Below are 19,436 nucleotides of genomic sequence, written 5' to 3'. Positions count from 1 at the left end.
GCTATCCCACTAATCTGGGGATCTATTGTTCGGCTGGGAGCTGAGCAGAGACCTCCCCACAGCTGACTGGGGAGTGCGCCCGTCCATAGAAATGAAGAACAACCTTTTCCAAAGGGGAGAATGATTAATTAAATGTGTTATTAAATGTGACCCTTTGCAAAATGCTCTCTCTATAAACCTGCATTACTGTACATGACTTGTTCGGAGTGCTGCGCTGATAGGCTTTGAGTCTTCAGCCGGTTCTGGGTAAAATCGCTGAAACTTTTGCTGGTTGTGAATGGCTCTGGCTGCAGCGTGTAGGTGAAGTATTGCTGGGGAAGCAGAAATCCCTGCTGGCCCTGGCTGAGGTGCAGGGTCGGTGCGGCCTGCAGGCACCCGGGGGAGGTGTAAGCCGGCGGAGAGGGTGGCAGGTAGCTGTGTCCTGACTCCGTTCTGCTAATGGAAAATCTGTGAATGGAGCCTCCGGTGGAGCTGGAACTGGTGGCGGTGCTCGAGTGCCTGGATGGCGTCCTCAGATTGGTAAAAGTTGGGATCATGGGAATGGTCTCTGTCTGATGGTTCTGCATTGAGAAACGCATTGGCTGAGGATTTGGTTGTTTGGGTCTAAGGCACGTACAGCAATAAACAGCCACCAGAGAACCCAGGATGATGAAAGCAATGAATATGGAGCCGACAATGAGGAACGGCACATAGATAGGCTCTGCAGAGAGAGAATAGTAATGAATTAGTAATAAACACAGGGAGTGGGAACCAGAATCTCCAGGGTAATTATCATCAAATCCAAATACCAATGATATTTATAGAGATTGAAGAATACTGGAACACCTTTACAGTTTCTAAAATAACATCCCTTCTATCCAGAGCTAATTAATGAAATTACATTCACTAATTATCTAATAAATTCGTATACAGACAAGAAGAACTTCAATTGACCATTTCTCGGCAGCAAAGAAACTTTCTGATAATCACGTTGCATAAATTATTTGCTTCTAAAGAATGGCATTTTCAAAATTTTCCCCATGTTCTTCCACAGATGTCTAAATGTGAAGAGAAAGCTATTCGTCACCTCCGCCTGAATTTCAGGGGGGTTCATTTTACTGAAAAACTTGTGGGTCGCAAAGCATACTGAAGCGGAAATAAAAACAGGTTGATCCCAAATACACAGCAGGCAAGTTTCAGGTGAATATTCAGTTTAAGTGGCAGGTAGAATCTACAAGAGGTAACCCAATACCCAGACTGACACTTCCGATGATGTGTCATTGAACATGTAAAGGCAATTTAACCAAAATAGATAGTATCAGTTAGGTGGCGTGAAAACTGACACAGATCTCGGAACTCGTGTATCAGAGAACAGTGGCATGGGCAGTGTTTCCTTACAATGTCCAGAAAGAATGCCCATGTCTCCTGAAAAAATAACCCAGGCAGCGACATGTGCATCATTTCAGGTGGAAGTGGAGATAACGGGGAGAGCCGAAACTCTCTACATCTGGTTTGCATCCTTCAGTCTAAATAAAAATGATTCAATTTCTGTTGCGTCAATCCCCCGAATCAAGTAAATTCTATCAGCACTGGTTTGTAAATTGTCCTTATTTTAAATTTTAATTGTCTTACTCATTTATGCCTGTTTGCAACACGTGCTCTTTTTTTAATCTTTTGTTGTACATGAAATCGCGTTGAAATAGTATTAGTTGATATTTATTTTATACATTGGATAGTCTACTGTTGTCCTTTACATCTTGTAAACATAATTGTTTTCGCAACGCTGTCCGCGCGATGTTTGTACCTGTTTCACTCAAAGTGTTTCAACTAAAGAATTAGAAAATGATTGAATTGATTTAATATAATTTAATACCGTCACATACTGCCCTGAAATGGTTACGCTCTCTAGAAACAACGCTCCGCGAGGAAAATGGCAAAGCTTTTAAAAAGTGAAATAGGCTTCAAATACAGGTTTGTGGATATTACTCGGGTCGGATTACACTGGAGATCTGTTGGTACCAGAAGGTGTAAAAATATAGTACCCGCGGCAAATTGCAATGTTTTTTTGGCCAGAAATTCAGAATGCAATTTTCTATTAACGAATGGATATTATTTGAACGAGCCTCTGAGAAATGTTCTTCCACAGATGCAATTCCAGTGCAGGTTAGCGACAAAAGCCGAAGATGCGAAACCTCAGCCAGTTCCTGCCTAAGGATCTGATAATTGCGAGAAGTCAGAAGAATCCTTTACGAGATGGTACACTTCAAAACCTATAATATACTTCCGAAATACTCACAAAACGCAGAGTTCCAGTCGCAATGTTCACGCAGTGTAAAAAGCTTCACAGATCCCAAACTAGCCGTCAGCAACAGATCTGCTAAACGAACTTTCAACGGATGCATTTGACATAGTCTTTAAAATTAATTGCAAACACCCATATGTCTGCAAATGATTTCAAAGCGATAGTTGGCCTTTTTTGAAAAAAAAAAGAAAGGTGCAGTTTCTGCACTTTTATTCCGTTCTCCCTGAGTATTTGGACGCAACCCCTGGCAGTTGCTGGGCGCACTATTTCATTCCAGAAGTAATCCTTTGGAAATCCATCCAGTTCAGACTGAAAATTAAGCCAGATGCGGCGTTGATCGGAGTCTATGATCCGACAAAGGGAGCTCAATGCCACACTGTACTTTCCCACTGTATCCGCGCCCTTTACAGCTGAGCTTACAAGGTTGGACATGAGTTATGAATTTTGACCGTATCCACGAACTAGTCCGTTCCCAAACCAAGAATTCACCCTGCGTGTTTAAACGTTTTCCGCAGAGAGTGAATTCCTCCACACTAATCCCACCCCTTAGTGTCGGGTATTAGGTTTCTGCTGATAGTCAGCCCGGCTGAGCGGAACTCTGTAAATCTAATGGAAAGTTGAGAAAGTTTGAAACCCTGCCGGAGATCCCAGGAGATCCATCAGGGTCACGTTCTGGGGATTGTGGCTGTATTTGATAGCAGGAAGGAATGAAAAAGGAGATTGGATCTCTGGGGTTATCAATACAGAAGCTGTCACAGACACTCGTTTAGCCTGGCTTACCTTTCTCCCCCTTTATACATCCAGCTAATGCAATTTCATGCTCATCTGATTCACTGAAAATTCACATCTCTGCCTAACCACACCACTTAAAGGGACATTATCCCTTTCCGATGACCCGTCCATCTCCTGCTGTAATGCAATCTGCCATCAATTAACCCCCCCCCCCCCCACCCCCAATGTGACACCCGAAGCCTTGTGCAAACCTCTTCAAAGTCTCGCATGGATCGGCAGCCCCTCAATGTCAGTTTTGAAACAAATATTTCATTAACTGCCTTTCAAAAGCGGACGGCAACATTTTAATTGACGGATTAATTAAGTAAAATCTATTAAAAACTCTTTGGAGTTTTCTACGGATCAAACTCCCAAGACAAGGTGGCATTTGACTGCAGAGATCTCGCCACTCTAACCTCGAGAATACTTGGGTGAGTTCGAAGTTGACATACAGCAGAAAGTTGTTGAGAAATAACTGCAGGCATCACTTCTCCCTATCCCTGGAAATCTAACTCCAGGGGGAATCCAAGAGCGAATGCATCGAGTATTCTGATGATGCCCACCCGCTGGCGAGATACTGCGGGCAACCTTCCCCGAAGCCAAGCGCCTCAATAGAGACCTTATATACAAACTATAAATAAATCCAGTTTATATTCACTTCAGCACAAGCCGCTGTGTGTTCAGGGCGATGCTCCTGGCGATCTGTAGCGTCCTAAACATCTATAATATTCACAAATAAATACAGGTTATAACTGAAAATAACCTGAAAAAAACCAAAGCAGAATTTCTGAACTGCATAAGCAGAAAATGAAAAAAAATGCTGAATGTGGAAAAAAAAGCAGAATGCAACCAAAAGTAAACTCACCGGAGTGAGGTTAACGGGGAGCCACAAGCGGGAGCGGTCATAAATTGGGAAAATGAACAACAGACAACAAATGCCAAAGCGAATCTAGGTCCCAGAGTTACACTTAGATGTGTGCCTTTCTGCTACTGCGGTTAAAAATGAATTAATCCGGTGACCAAGAGATGGCCAAAATCCCATTCCCCCCCAACACACTGTCCTGGGAAACGGGCTGCACTCACCAATGTCAATTCTGCTGCCAGATGTCAAATAAAAACTTTAGATAACTAACGCTTCTTATCTCCCTGAGTTTCCCCTGAATTCATGTTGTTTTAATCACGTCTGATGGCTTTATATTGTGAAGTACATTCCACCGAGCATCAGTAATTCCTGAAGACTAAACTACAACAGTGTCAACCCAGGAAGGATTCTGACTCCAGCTCTGCCCCGGCTCGAAGTCCCCCGGGGTGATACTTACGTGCCGAGTAGTTTGGGGTTTGCTGCTCTCTGTCGTTGGTACAAATCCCCTGGTCCAGCCTGGCTTCGGCAGCGGCACAGCAATAGCGTAGAGAACACGAGCCGCAACAGGTCGTGGCGTCCACGGTATCATAATCCTCAGGACAATGGAAACCTTCGTGCCATTTCCCAGCATTGTCAATCCAGCCATGGCAGAACTCCCCCTGAGCACTGCAAACCCCAACATTACAGGTGAAAAATCCCAGTACCAGGCAAGGTAACATAGCCAGCATCCTGACTCCCTGAACTGCCCAGCCGGCCAAGCCAATCCTCTCCACTTACTGCAGCGCAACTGCTGGACTCAGCATTGTTTCATTGAGACTTCTTTTATTTGTAAAAGTTCTCCTCTGAGCATGAACGTAGAGCTTCATAATAGTCCCAAGTGCCCTTTACCTCGTGCAAATAAAGTTTGGTCTTCAGTTGGCTCAGCGAGTTGTTTGTTTAAGCGATGCTCTCCATTAGCTAAACGATGGTGAGTGAGTGACTGGGCTCTTTAAAGCTGCAGTCTGCAGGAATGCAGCCAGAGTCTCATTGTTACCAAGGCAAATCTCCAGCTAGACTCAGGTGCCTGAATTCAGGACAATGCAGAGCAACCTGGAGCCTCGGCATTTTGCTCTGCTTGCATTAAGCAAATGGAAGGTTTAAGCACAAAATTCAAACAGCCTTCTAAAAAAAAAGTATTGGTGAACCTGATCCGTTCCTTCAGCGCCTAGTGGTCTTTTTGACACATCGGGCTGCCCTTTGTAGACAGACAAAAAACCATTGCTTGAACCATTAACCGCTGAGTGACAGCCGGTTACAAGTAGCTGGGTCTGCCTGGCTGGACTGTTGCTGGGAACTCGGTTGTGGAGCTGCTGCTGTGTTGAATGGGCTGGAACCGGACGGGGGTGGGGGCTGGATACGGCCACTGACCCCGCCCAGTCCCCGCCCACTCTCCCATCCGGCAGCCAATCGCAACACGCTTCCCACCTACACGTTTGCGCGGCCCCGCGGCCCTGTGCGCGCCTCCGCTGGGTGACATCCCGCAGGGTGACATTGGGCGGCATTGAGGTGGGCGCTGCTGTAATCTTGTGGCAATAAGGATTTCTCTTCAACTGGGAATGTGTCAATAAACACAGTAAGAAGTCTAACAACACCAGGTTAAAGTCCAACAGGTTTATTTGGTAGCAAAAGCAAAAGAGTGGCTTTTGCTACCAAATAAATCTGTTGGACTTTAACCTGGTGTTGTTAGACTTCTTAGTGTGTTTACCCCAGTCCAACGCCGGCATCTCCACATCACAATGTGTCAGTAAGACAGAGTCTCTGGAGAGTGCCCTCACTGGGCATGGCTGGCAGCAGCGGCTCATCCTGCCCCACTCCAGCTGCCCTTGAGAAGGTGAAGTTTCTCCTTTGGTTTGTGTGAGCTCCAATAATCTAAAAATACTCAGGGAAGAGTTTCCAGTCCCGTGGCTGGAAATGCGCCAGTCCCGGAAAGTCTGGCAGATGGTCAAACTGCAGCATTCCTTCAGTGTTAACCCAGGGATCTGAACTCGCCAGGGATATCCCACACACTTATTTAATGTGCTGATTTACGTTTTTAAACAAGAAAGCAGGACTCCAAACTCAGGACAAGGGGCCCATAGTTTGGGATTTATGAGCACCAATCAAACTCACTGGTCAGATTATGAAGACCCCAAAAAAACTAAAAGAGTTGCCAAAAACATGAGTTGCTGCTTAGTTTGAAATCGATGCCACTGGCAGTAGGAGGTTCTGAATAAAACAACTCACTTCCATTTAAAACATCTCAATCCGGTGAGAAATTCCAGTGAACGCCGGAAGGGGGTGTAAAACGTCCTCTACTATCAGATGGTGTGTCTGATTATTGCCAGAGAGAGGCTGCTGTGGAATTATTGCACGACAGTATCTGAGAGAGATTGGTGAGCTGCCAGTGCTGGTCCTGCTGCTTGTTAATGGGAAGCCGAAAACCGGCGTAAATGTCGCCATATAAAGGCATCCTGCACCTCTTAAAGGGGAGCTGTTCACTGCCTTTAAGCAGTACTGTACACGTGGCAGGTAGAGCATGTCCTGAAAGCCCTTCCCACCGTTCCCCCACCTCCATCCCCGGCAATGTGATTCTCTGATGATGTTCTGTACCGTTCCTCACCCTGGCATTCCTTTCCACCCCTGCTTGCCCTCTCTCCCTCCAATTACAGCAGTTTACTACAAACCTCCATCTGCTGTCACTGCCGGTATCTGCCCCTGCTGGGAACCTCATAATTAATCCCCTCACCTTTCATAGTGTGTGTCATTTGCCACACACCACCGAGCTAATCTACCCTGACACACATCCTCAAAGCCTCTAATTGTCCCTTGCCGCTTCTTGAACAAGGTGGTGCAATTTACCCAGGAGCAGACATGCCACAGAGGAGGGCACTGTCCTACCAGTAGCTCTGCCCATTAGAAGTGATCATAAAAATTGTGGGCAGGTATTGTATGTCCTAGCGATTGGCTAATTGAAGCAAACTTTATGTTCCTTCAGTTCTTCATAATGGGCAGCATATGAACAGTACTAAACCAGCCCATGCTTGCAAAACCCAAAAAGTCTACTGTTCATCATGATTCGACAAATGGGCAGCACTTGCTGAACAATAGTGAGTGTGCTAATAGCTACACTAACGACCAATTTAAGTTAATCAGCCAAGCTCACAATGTGGCTCATTCACACTTGCTGGAAGTGACATACATTCATACACAGGGACCCATCCTCTGCAAAAAATATGTTCAAGCCTGTGCTGATTTTGAATTGCCTGGGAGTTTGGGGAACCAAGTGTTCCCTATTGCTTTCTCCATGGCAACACCTCCACCAATCAGAGTCGACTTGCCAATTAATCAACACTTTTTTTCCTGCAGTATAAACTATTGTGATGGTTTGAAATTTGGTATTCTTGGTAAGCTTCAGCAACATGTCTCTTTTTGAAGCAATATTCAAGCTGTGAGGCCAACTCATGGCACAGATTGTTTCCAGGAGATGAGAGCTACCTACAGAGTGTGAGCAGCAAACGCAAATGGCAGCAAAGATGCTGCTTTGCGAAGGGGAGCAGGCAGCTCGTCAGATAGCCAGCAGCACGAATAGAAGCAAAAGTGACCATGTGGCCAAGGTAAAGGTGATGCTCACAATTCAGTGAAAGATGCTCCATGTCCTGAAACTTATCATTAATTACAAACAAACTTTCAGTTCATCCCACATTGATAACACGTGTGCACTAATATGCACCAGTCTGTCTGAATTTGCTGAATTCTACATTGAAAATTGCAATCTTGATCTCTCCAGCTCATTGACAATTCTGTAAAGAAGCTTAATAGGCCATTAATTAGAATGAGTCGCTTCCCCATCCCCTGCATCCCCCTCCGCCCAACCCGCCCATCCACCACCGCTCCCCCCCCCTCCCCCCGCCCCCGCAACCACCACCTCCCCACCGCTCACTTTGAAAATTGAAATTGTTCCTGGAGTCACCGGAATCCAGAAATGCTCTCCAGATGTTAAATCATACCTACTCCCAATCTTGATCCTGTCAGCAATTGAACATGTGGCCCATTAAGACACAGAAAGAGGCCATTCAGTCCATTGCGTCTGTTAGCGCGAGTGGGCGAACACGACCACTTCGGACTCAGAGTCAGGTTCAACAGCGGTACAGCTTTATTAACGTCGATGGAGGTGCAATCAGGACATACAAACAGCACTGTCCCGAAAGCACTCTGAAGGCCTGCCGCAATGGGCTACATTTATACTCGAACTTTGACACTTTGTATGATTCAAATGTTAATGTTTTGTTTACAGTATTTGACTTTGACCATTCTGTGGTTGATGTGTAAATGGTTTGTTTATGGTGTTCTGATATGGTCATCCTGTTTAATGGGTTTTTAGGTGCGGAGTTGATGTGTTAAGTCTGGTGATTGCCCAGTCTAGGGAGGTGATAATTGTCTGAGATCTCCAGAGTTTCTTATACAATAGGTGTTTAATTGGATATCAGGAAGTCTTCCAGGTCTCAGAGACCTTCTGAAGTGTTTGATAAGGGCTTCCTGATATCCTTGGAGCCAATTTAATTAAATGCTAATGTGAGTTCCTGAGTCCTTTTGTCAGCCTTGTTTCTGCGTTTTAAAAGACCTGCTTGTCTGTTCACACTTTGTGCCTGGGTGCTGCTTTGTCCTGTTTCATTTATTTGATTTTATTCTGAGAAATATTTATCTAAGGAATCACAGAAATTTTGTGTCCGCTTACACGTCCATGCCAGCTCTCTGTCGAACAACCCAGTCAGTCTCATTCCTGTGCTCTAGCCCTGTAGCCATGAAAGTGAGTATTCAAAATCCTTTTGAAATCATTTGTCATCTCCACTTCCACCACATTCGTAGGCAGCAAGTTCCAGGTTGTTACCACTTACTCCATAAAAAAGTTCTCTCTCACATCCCCCTGGATCTTTGGTCTAAACCTTAAATCTGTGTCCCCTAGTCCTTGCACCATCAGCTGATGGGAACAGATTTTCTTTGTCTAAAACTGTCGTAATCTTGTACACCTCTATCAGATCTTTCCTCAACCTTCTTTACTCCAAGGAGAGCTTCACCAACCTAACATTCGAGCTAAACTCCCTTACTGCAGAACCATTTTGACAAATCTAATCTGCAGCCTTTCAAGAAAGCTTAGAAAGCTTAGAAACCCTACAGTGCAGAAAGAGGCCATCTGGCCCATCGAGTCTGCACCAACCACAATCCCACCCAGACCCTACCCCCATATCCCCACATATTTACCCGCTAATCTCTCTAATCTACGCATCTCAGGACACTAAGGGGCAATTTTAGCATGACCAATCAACCTAACCTGCACGTCTTTGGACTGTGGGAGGAAACCAGAGCACCCGGAGGAAACCCACGCAGACACGAGGAGAATGTACAAACTCCACACAAGGACCCTCATATTCTTCCTATGGTGTGGTGACCAAAACTGGATACAAAACTCAAGCTGAGGCCTAATTAGCATTTTATAAAGTTTCAGCTTTACTAACTGCTCTCTCAATATGTCCTGCCACCTTCTAAGGCCTATGGTTATGAACCCCCGATTCCCCCATCCCTGCACACTCTTTAGAACTATGCCATTAAGTATGTATATTCTCTCTCTATCATTCTGTCAACAACATGACTTCACACTTTTCAATTTTGTCTGCCCATTCGACTAACCCATCTATGTCCTATTGCAATCAGTTGTTATTATCCTCCCTCTTTGCCACACTTCCAAGTTTGATATTGTAGTATAAGGGTCTGGCACATAAAGAATTAACAGTGGGACTGAGTACAGTACCAACTACATAGTAATGTAAGTGAACACAAGATCCACACCTAGGAGTCAGTGTCGTGTTGGACAGAGCTATGTGTAGAAACAGGAGACAGCTCCTAGTTTGGACCTTTACTATACCAATGTATATAGTTTCAAATAATTAATAAAAAATGGCTGTTGAACTACTTAAGACTGTGCATATCTTTAAAAGACCGACTAAACTACAACCAACATGTTACGACATGGTGGCAGCTCTTGGGTAAAACCCAGAAACTCAAGAGAAGTTACAGCAGAACTTCAAAAGCTGGAAGATTATAGTGGGTTGGATCTCAAACAATGATGAGACAGAGTACAGGAATGAGATAGAGAATCTGGTGAACTGGTACGGCGACAATAATCTCTCCTTCAAGTCAACAAAACGAAGGAGATAGTCATCGACTTCAGGAAGCATAATGGAGAACATGCCCCTGTCTACATCAATGGGGACGAAGTAGAAAGGGTTGAGAGCTTCAAGTTTTTAGGAGTCCAGATCACCAACAACCTGTCCTGGTCCCCCAATGCTGACACTATAGTTAAGAAAGCCCACCAATGCCTCTACTTTCTCAGAAGACTAAGGAAATTTGGCATATCAACTACGACTCTCACCAACCTTTACAGATGCATCATAGAAAGCATTCCTTCTGGTTGTATCACAGCTTGGTATGGCTCCTGCTCTGCTCAAGACTACAAGGAACTACAAAAGATCATGAATGTAGCCCAATCCATCACGCAAACCAGCCTCCCATCCATTGACTCTGTCTACACATCCCACTGCCTCGGCAAAGCAGCCAGCGTAATCAAGGACTCCATCACAGCGCGAGCCCACCATCACAGCGCGAGCCCACCATCACAGCGTGAGCCCACCATCACAGCAGGGATCTGCCAAAACCTGACAAGCTCAAGAAGCTCTTTAAGCAAAGTGGTTATTGTGGTAGCATCTTTGAAAGCTGTACAGCATTTATTATTGTACCCATAGAAATCTTTTAAACAACAAATCCACATTACCAGACCAATTTAAACCAATGCAAGGGCCAACCAGATGCAATTTGGACATCTTCATGGAGAACATTTTAATGTTAGCAGAGTACACCTGGCCTGAATAGGAAATCTGGGGAAATTCAGGTTAATACATTTTTATACTTGTTTGGTGAATTTGAGAATGAAGTAATCCTAATACAATTCATTGATGAATCCTCAACTAAGTTCGTTGGGATATTAAAAGCCTTTGAGAAATATTTTAATCTTCAAACTGTGGAGTGTGCAGAGCTTTAAAGAGGGATAGAACAACTCATTAAAGTGACACAAAGGCAAAAACAACATCTAAATTATTCTTGTAATGTCAAGGGGTTACATAATGGTAATGTAAATGTATTGGATCAGAGGTCATGTGGCGCAGCAGGAAGCATTCCTGCCCCTGAGCCAAGGCTCCAGCTTCACGTCCCCCTCCAGGACTTGATGGCCAAGGGAGATGCATTCATAATGTGGCCAACCGATTGAGTGTCAACCTGAAAAATCCTTCCAACATGCCAATGGCAGCCAGTAAGAGTGCGAGAGACTCCTGGTCAGCCATGTTTGACGTGGAGTGGAGGCCCCTCAAGCTACAAGCCACTGGCGACAGGTTAGCAATCTGTTCGAGGAAAAATTCCTCTACATAAAAGGTTTTGTGAGAGGGAGGTCCTGCCTCACTAAGCTGGTGGAGTTTTTTGAAGAAGTGACTAGAATGGTTGACGAGAGAAGGGCCGTGGATGTCGTCTATATGGACTTTAGTAAAGCGTTTGACAAAGTCCCTCATGGTAGGCTGGTGAAAAAGGTTGGATCTCATGGGATAAAGGGGGAGGTGGCTAGATGGGTGGAGAACTGGCTTGGTCACAGAAGACAGAGGGTGGTGGTCGAAGGGTCTTTTTCCGGCTGGAGGCCTGTGACTAGTGGTGTTCCGCAGGGCTCTGTATTGGGACCTCTGCTGTTTGTGATTTATATAAATGATCTGGAAGAAGGTGTAACTGGGGTGATCAGTAAGTTTGCGGATGACACAAAATTGGCTGGACTTGCAGATAGTGAGGAGCATTGTCAGAGGCTACAGAAGGATATAGATAGGCTGGAAATTTGGGCAAAGAAATGGCAGATGGAGTTCAATCCTGATGAATGCAAAGTGATGCATTTTGGTAGAAATAATGTAGGGAGGAGCTATACGATAAATGGCAGAACCATAAAGGGTGTAGATACGCAGAGGGACCTGGGTGTGCAAGTCCACAGATCCTTGAAGGTGACATCACAGGTGGAGAAGGTGGTGAAGAAGGCATATGGCATGCTTGCCTTTATAGGATGGGGCATAGAGTATAAAAGTTGGGGTCTGATGTTGCAGATATATAGAACGTTGGTTCGGCCGCATTTGGAATACTGCGTCCAGTTCTGGTCGCTACACTACCAGAAGGACGTGGAGGCTTTGGAGAGAGTAGAGAGGAGGTTTACCAGGATGTTGCCTGGTATGGAGAGGCTTAGTTATGAAGAGAGATTGGGTAAACTGGGGTTGTTCTCCCTGGAAAGACGGAGGATGAGGGGAGACTTAATAGAGGTGTATAAAATTATGAAAGGCATAAATAGGGTGAACGGTGGGAAGCTTTTCCCCAGGTCGGTGGTGACGTTCACGAGGGGTCATAGGTTCAAGGTGAAGGGGAGGAGGTTTAACACAGATATCAGAAGGACATATTTTACACAGAGGGTGGTGGGGGCCTGGAATGCGCTGCCAGGCAAGGTGGTGGAGGCGGACACACTGGGAACGTTTAAGACTTATCTAGATAGCCATATGAACGGAGTGGGAATGGAGGGATACAAAAAAATGGTCTAGTTTGGACCAGGGAGCGGCACGGGCTTGGAGGGCCGAAGGGCCTGTTCCTGTGCTGTATTGTTCTTTGTTCTTTGCTGGCTAACGAAATTGAGGCTCATGGAACAGGAGAGTCACTGTCCATTTGGATATTATTTCACTTCCTGCACCATTAGGTGCAGGAAGTGAAATAATAACGGCAAATACATTGGTTAAACAATTCTACTGTAAATATGTTGGATAAAGATAAAGATAGGTAAACAACAAGGGTCTGGCACATTAAGGGTTAATGTGGGACCAAGTACAGCACCGCCCACACAGTGATGTAGCACGTGTGGCGGCACGGTAGCACAGTGGTTAGCACTGCTGCTTCACAGCTCCAGGGTCCCAGGTTCGATTCCTGGCTCGGGTCACTGTCTGTGTGGAGTTTGCACATTCTCCTCGTGTCTGCGTGGGTTTCCTCTGGGTGCTCCGGTTTCCTCCCACAGTCCAAAGATGTGCGGGTTAGGTTGATTGGCCAGGTTAGAAATTGCACCTTAGAGTCCTGGGATGCGTAGGTTAGAGGGATTAGCGGGTAAATATGTGGGGGTAGGGCCTGGGTGGGATTGTGGTCGGTGCAGACTTGATGGGCCGAATGGCCTCCTTCTGCACTGTAGGGTTTCTATGATTCTATGAGAACGCATGACCTGCACCTGGGAGTCAGTGTAGTTTTGGACAGAGCCGTATGTAGAAGGAAGCATGGAGATAGCTCCTAGCTTGGACCCTTGCTATACCTACGTATATAGCTTTTAGCAGTTAATAAATACTGACTGCTTAACTACCTAAGACTACAAATACCTTAAAGATCTACTGAACTGCACCCAATACCTTACAACAGGTATCATCGGCAAATTTTGAAAGTTAACTTGTATTTCAATATCCATGTCATTTATAGATTATGTAATATACGTATCTACACATGAAAACAGTGGTTGGAGCACTGATCCTTGGGGTATACTACTGTCTACCATCCTCCTGTCTTAAAAACAACCTTCTACCTACCAAGTCTTGTGGTTTTCTGTTTTAAACCAGGCTTTTATCCAAATGGACAGTGACTCTCCTATTCCATGAGCCTCAATTTCGTTAACCAGCCTTTTATGTGGTATTTTGTCAAACACTTTCTTAAAACCCACATCAACAACTGTTGCATATTTAGGATTGTTGTTGTGCTGATGCACTGTCACTTTAAGAGTCTAGTCACGTGTACAGTTTGTGATGTCAGTGGCTGCTTTGCGGGTTTTTGCCTTAGTTCATATCAAGTCTTTGTAGAGTTAATAGCTATTCAATAAACCTGTGCCATTGTCTGCACCCAACCCCACATGCTATAAATTCACATTCTTTTATCCTACAAGTGTTGTATATAACAGCAGCATCCACTGCATTTCATTCATCAACCTTCTCTGTTACTTCATCAAACATGATCTGAATTTTATAAATCTGTGCTGACTCTTAATTAACTCAAACACCTCCATGTACCTATTTTTTCCCCCAGATGATTGTTTCTATAACCTTACCCACCATTAATTTTAAACTGACTCACCAGCAGTTACGAGGAATGTCCTTAGATCATTTCTTGAACAAAGGTGTCAAGTTTGCCATTTTCCAATCCCCTGACATTCCCCTGTGTCTTGGAATGAATGAGGATTATGGCAAGTCCTTCCATCATTTCCACTCCCACTTTGCTGGTATGCAAGTTATTAGTTGATACCACAGCTGCATAATTAAATGGGGTATTTAAAAAATTACTTTGAAAACATAGACCCTTGAAATCCTCGTTTGCCTTTATAAAACAATGAATGTCTGCTTTATACAGATAAATACTGAGCAGCAATGAGCAAAGATCATTCATGCTTTATCTAAATACACCTGCCAATTTTAATGTGGGCACTGTTGCCAGCGCAAAGTGATAACAGAGCACTGGGAATACAAAAAGGTGAATGGGGATTCACCATAACAGAAAATCCACACTAGGTTGTCATGGTACCAGATTCTTATTTTTTTTTAAATCTGACATTTGCAACCAGTTCTGCAAGCAAGATGTACCTGCATATTTTCTGTTTTTTAATTCAGTCATGAGATTTGAGCTACACTGTTTAGGCCAACATTTATTGCTCATCCCTAATTGCCCTTCAGAAGGTGGTGGTGAGCTGCCTTTTCAAATCGTTACAGTCCATGTGGTGTAGACACACCTCACAGTGCTGTTAGAGTTCCAGCATTTTGACCCAGTGAAAGTGAAAGAATGGTGACATGCTTCCAAGTCAGGATGATCAGTGACATGGAGGGAAACCTCAAGATGGTGGTGTTACCAGGTACCTGCTGCTCTTGCCCTTCCAGATGGTATTGATCATGGGTTTGGAAGGTGCTGTCTAAGGAGGACCCACTGTGCATCTTGGAAATGGTACACACAGCTGCCACTGTTTGTTGGTGGTGGAGGAAGTGAATGTTTGTAGATGGGGTGCCAGTCAAATGGGCTGCTTTGTCCTGAGCTTCTTGAGTGTTGTTGGCGCTGCATTCATCCAGGCAACTGGAGAATATTCCATCAGACTCCTGTGCCTTGTAGATGCTGGACAGACTTTGGGGAGTCAGGAAATGAGTAATTCACGACAGGATTCCTCGCCTCTGACCTGCTCTTGTAGCCACAGTATTTATATGGCTAGTCCAGTTCAGTTCTGGTCAGCATGTTGATGATGGGGGTATTTAGTGAGCAGGGACAGAGTGTAACATAGCAAAATTTGCAGCTAATACTAAAATAGGGGGAAGACACCTAGACGGATATAGATTGGCTAGCAGAATGTGCCAAAATTTGGCAGATGGAATTTAATGTGGATAAGCGTGAGTTAATCCATTTTGGCAGAAAAAATAGAAAGTAAATTATTACCTAAATGGAAAGCAGATTCAAAATGCGTCCAGGCAGAGGGATCTGGGTGTCTATGTTCATGAATCGCAGAAAGTCGGTATGTAGGTGCAGCATGTAATAAAAAAGGCAAATAGGTGTTGGCATTTATTGCAAAAGGACTGGAGTATAAAAGTAGAGAAATGTTGTTGCAATTGTACAGGGTGCTGGTGAGACCACATCTGGAGTATTGTGTCCAGGTTTGGTCTCCTTATTTGAAGAAGGATGTGGTGGCATTGGAGACAGTTCAGAGAAGGTTCAACAGATTGATTCCAGGGATAAAAGGGTGGACATATGGGAAGAGATTAAACAGTTTGGGGTTATACTCGCTGGAGTTCAGAAGGATGAGAGAGGGTCTGATCAAAGTATATAAAATTTAAAAGGGATTGATCAAGTAAATGTAGACCAAATGTTTCCTCTTATGGGGCAATCTCGAACAAGAGGTCACAGGCATAGGTTCAATGGCAGTAGATTTAAAACTGAGATGGGGAGGAACTACTTCTCGCAGAGGGTGGTGAATTTGTGGAACTCGCTGCCCCTTTGAACGGTGGAGTTTGAATTGTTGAATGGTTTCAAGAGGGAGATATTTCTAATAACAAAGGAAAGAGGGATATAGGGAGCAGTTAGGGAGGTGGATTTGAGACCAGGGAGAGATCAGCCATGATCTGATTGAATGGCGGAGCAGGCTCGAAGGGCTGAAGTTCTTTACTTCTGCTCCTAATTCCTATGTTGCTAATGCCATTGAGTGTCAAGAACATAAACATAAGAACCAGGAGCAGGAGTAGGCCATCTGGCCCCTCGAGCCTGCTCCGCCATTCAATAAGATCATGGCTGATCTTTTCATGGACTCAGTTCCACTTACCCGCCCGCTCTCCATAACCCTTAGATTCTCTGTTGTTGGAGACGGTCATTGCCTGGCACTTGTGTGGCAGGAATGTTACTTGCCACTAGTCAATCTAAACCTGGACATTGTCCAGGTCTTGCTGCATTTGGACGTGGACTGCTTCAGTATCTGAGGAGTCACGAATGGTACTGAACATTGTGCAATCATCAGCGAACATCCCCACTTCTGACCTTAAGATGGAGGAAAGGTCACTGATGAAGCAGTGGAGACGGGTGGGCCTAGGACTCCATCCTGAGGACCTCCTGCAGTATTGTCCTCAGACTGAGATGATTGACCTCCAACAACCACAACCATCTTCCTTTGTGCTAGGTATGACTCCAGGTATGACTGCTATCTCTGGTAGCCTGTTTCTCTGGGATTGACTCGTACACCGAGGCCCTCCCTAGCTCTCTCCCCGTTTTAAATACTGGTCTGGCTCTCTGCCCCAGTTCGGCTCCTGGCCCTAGTTTCCCTGCCAGTCTGGCTCTCGGCTCCAGCCCGCATGCTGGCCAGGTTATTGGCTCTCACACCTGCTCTCTCCCCAGCTCCAGGTTCACTGACCTGCCCAGCAGCAACGACTCACACAACAGAGATAGCACCAAGAAGACAGTTGAGCACAGGAAGACAATTCTGCAGGCTCTACGTGTGAGTAACAGCTGCTGGGGGCCTGGCCTCTGCATCTCCCAACCACAGAAGACAACTAAAAGGCAGATTGAAGAGAGAGGGGCTGAATGTTTGTACCCCTGGGCATGCAGCGGGCAGAAAAAAATTAAAAGGGAAAATTCTAAGACCTAAAAGTCAGAATTCTACCATTATATGAACTGACCAGACACTAAAGCAGCACATTTATAAGTTTCTAAGTTGTTCTTTCACTTCCATATGCACATGTAGAAGTTTGAAATGTTGTGTACCGATGGCATAATAACTTAAGAACCAGATAAGATCCATCTCACATTGGATGCCATATAATTCCAGGCTTATAAGAAACTCACTTTTTAAAACTTCATTTGTACTACATATTTAAGACAGCTGCAAAACAGCTTAAGTAAGAATGCCGTACTATAGATCTGAAACCAGTCTGATACTGGAAAGAAGCAATGAGAAAGTACTTGGAATGTAACTTTTGTGTAGTCTCAAACTGAGCTTCAATTGTACTCAGGTGGTCATTTGGGCCTCTGAGTACATTTTAAACCCTCTGTGAAAGTACATGATTTTTAAACATCTAAATTTTAGCTGCTCAAAGGCCAGTTCTGGGTGTGTGATTCACACATACTTGGAATTTTCTCCAGTCTCAATGAGCCATTGCCTGCCTACAACCATCACCAGCTATTGGTCTGACACTGGTAGCGGTGGTATCGATGAGGCATAACATTCCCCATGACAACACCATGCAACATGTACTTTCTTAAACAAAGCAAAATCAGGTTGACAGAATCAATAACTCCAATTTTCACCCACATCACCTGGCCAGAGAATGATGGAACCAAAAACTGGATAAAGTGTAAATCAGGCATCCATTCCACATTGTTCTTGTTAGGTTAAAATCAGGGCTTACGTTGCTAAAATATGGACACTATTGATGGCTTTTATCCAGTGTTGTCCATTTAGTGCCTCATAACTAAATTTATTGTCCAAATTTAATTAATCTTACATTATGTTAGTTGAATATGCAGCACAGAAACAGGCCATTCCACCCTCCCAACTATGCTCCACCCAAGCCCCCTAGCACCCTTATTCATGTATGAGCATATCCTTTAACTCAGAATCATAGAGTTCCTACAGTGCAGAAGGAGTCTATTTGGCCCATCAAGTCTACACCAACTCTTCGACAGAACATCTTACTCAGACCCACACCCCACCCCATTCCCTTAACCCCACACATTTACCCCACTAATTCCCCTAACCTACACATCGTGGGTCGCTAAGAGGCAATTTAGTATGGTCAATTCACCTTACCTGCACATCTTTGGAATGTGAGAGGAAATCAGAGCATCTGGAAGAAACCCATGCAGATACAGGGAGAATGTGCAGCACAGACAATCACCCAAGGCCAGAATTGAACATGGCTGTCTGGCGCTGTGAGGTAGAAGTGCTAACCACTGTGCCACCCCTCATCTCCCTCATGTGTTTATCTAGCTTTCCTTTAAGTAAGTCTATGCTGGTCATGCTAATTACTTCTTGGGATAGCATATTCCACATTCTGACCATCCTCTAAATAAAGATATTTCTCACAAATTCCATATTTAATTTATTAGTGACCTCCTTATTCTTACCATCTCTAGTTTTGGACTTCCCCACAGGTGGAGACATCCCCTCCTTGCCTACACTATCAAACCCTATCGTAATCTTATTTCTCTCTCTCTTTCTCAGATCATCTCTCAGCCTTCCCTTTTACTGGAGAAAGGATCACCACCTGTCCAATCTTTTCTGAGAAGTATCAATGTGAATTTCACGTTAAAGCAGTACAGAAACGATATCTACGTGTATATATATAAATATGAAAAGCACATGCACGGCCATACCTGAAGCAGCAAACTTTCACCACTAGATGGAGCCTCAAACCTTTCAGTCCATCAGACCCACAACCTGATTGATTCACAGGCCTCATAGCCAGAGGATAAAACCAATGTTGGATTTTCCCTGACTGCATTATATTTTTAAAAAGTAATTACAAATATATTTTTATAAAGTCTCCAGGCACGCCCTCACCCAATCTCTCGCTCTAACACCAACTCCAAGCCCCTCCCAGCATCAGATTCCACAGTCCTTCCATTTGTCCTCCCACCCTGTCAGTTATTCATTTTTAACTCCCCTTTTCCCCTTGGAAATTGACGTTTTTGATTTTTTCTTGTTGCTTTTTATCAAGTTCTTTCACCCAACATTGGTCCCTGAGCCGTAACGCCCGTTCCTGGGAGGTTCCAAGGAACTCTCTTCTGCCCTGTTGGTCTCTCCCAATTAATGCTTCATTAATAAATATTTCAATTTGTAATGGTTTATCTAAGTTTAAACTCTTTAATTCTTTTTTTCAATGCTCATTATAGCAATAC

General features: G+C 44.4%; 1 protein-coding gene across 1 annotated transcript; it reads right to left on the bottom strand.

Moving 5' to 3' along the window:
- shisa3 (shisa family member 3) lies at window positions 1–5,220 on the bottom strand. Its single transcript, XM_078219364.1, has 2 exons — window positions 4,372–5,220; window positions 1–700 (listed from the first exon to the last, which is right to left on the bottom strand). The coding sequence occupies exons 1-2, from the start codon at window positions 4,640–4,642 to the stop codon at window positions 171–173; spliced, it is 801 nt and encodes a 266-aa protein (XP_078075490.1). The 5' UTR covers window positions 4,643–5,220; the 3' UTR covers window positions 1–170.
- Window positions 5,221–19,436: the final 14,216 nt, after the last annotated feature.

Source organism: Mustelus asterias, chromosome 1 (genome assembly GCF_964213995.1).
Source record: "Mustelus asterias chromosome 1, sMusAst1.hap1.1, whole genome shotgun sequence".
Classification (NCBI taxonomy): Eukaryota; Metazoa; Chordata; class Chondrichthyes; order Carcharhiniformes; family Triakidae; genus Mustelus; species Mustelus asterias.
Note: the sequence above shows the minus strand (reverse complement) of the source record. Positions and strands in the feature narration are given on the sequence as shown.

Bases quoted from the DNA above. Each gene is read 5' to 3' on its own strand.
- shisa3 (XM_078219364.1), bottom strand. From the start codon at position 4,642: ATGCTGGCTATGTTACCTTGCCTGGTACTGGGATTTTTCACCTGTAAT. The intron at 701-4,371 runs GTAAGTATCACC...CTCTCTCTGCAG, and splicing joins AACCCCAAACTACTCGGCAC to AGCCTATCTATGTGCCGTTC.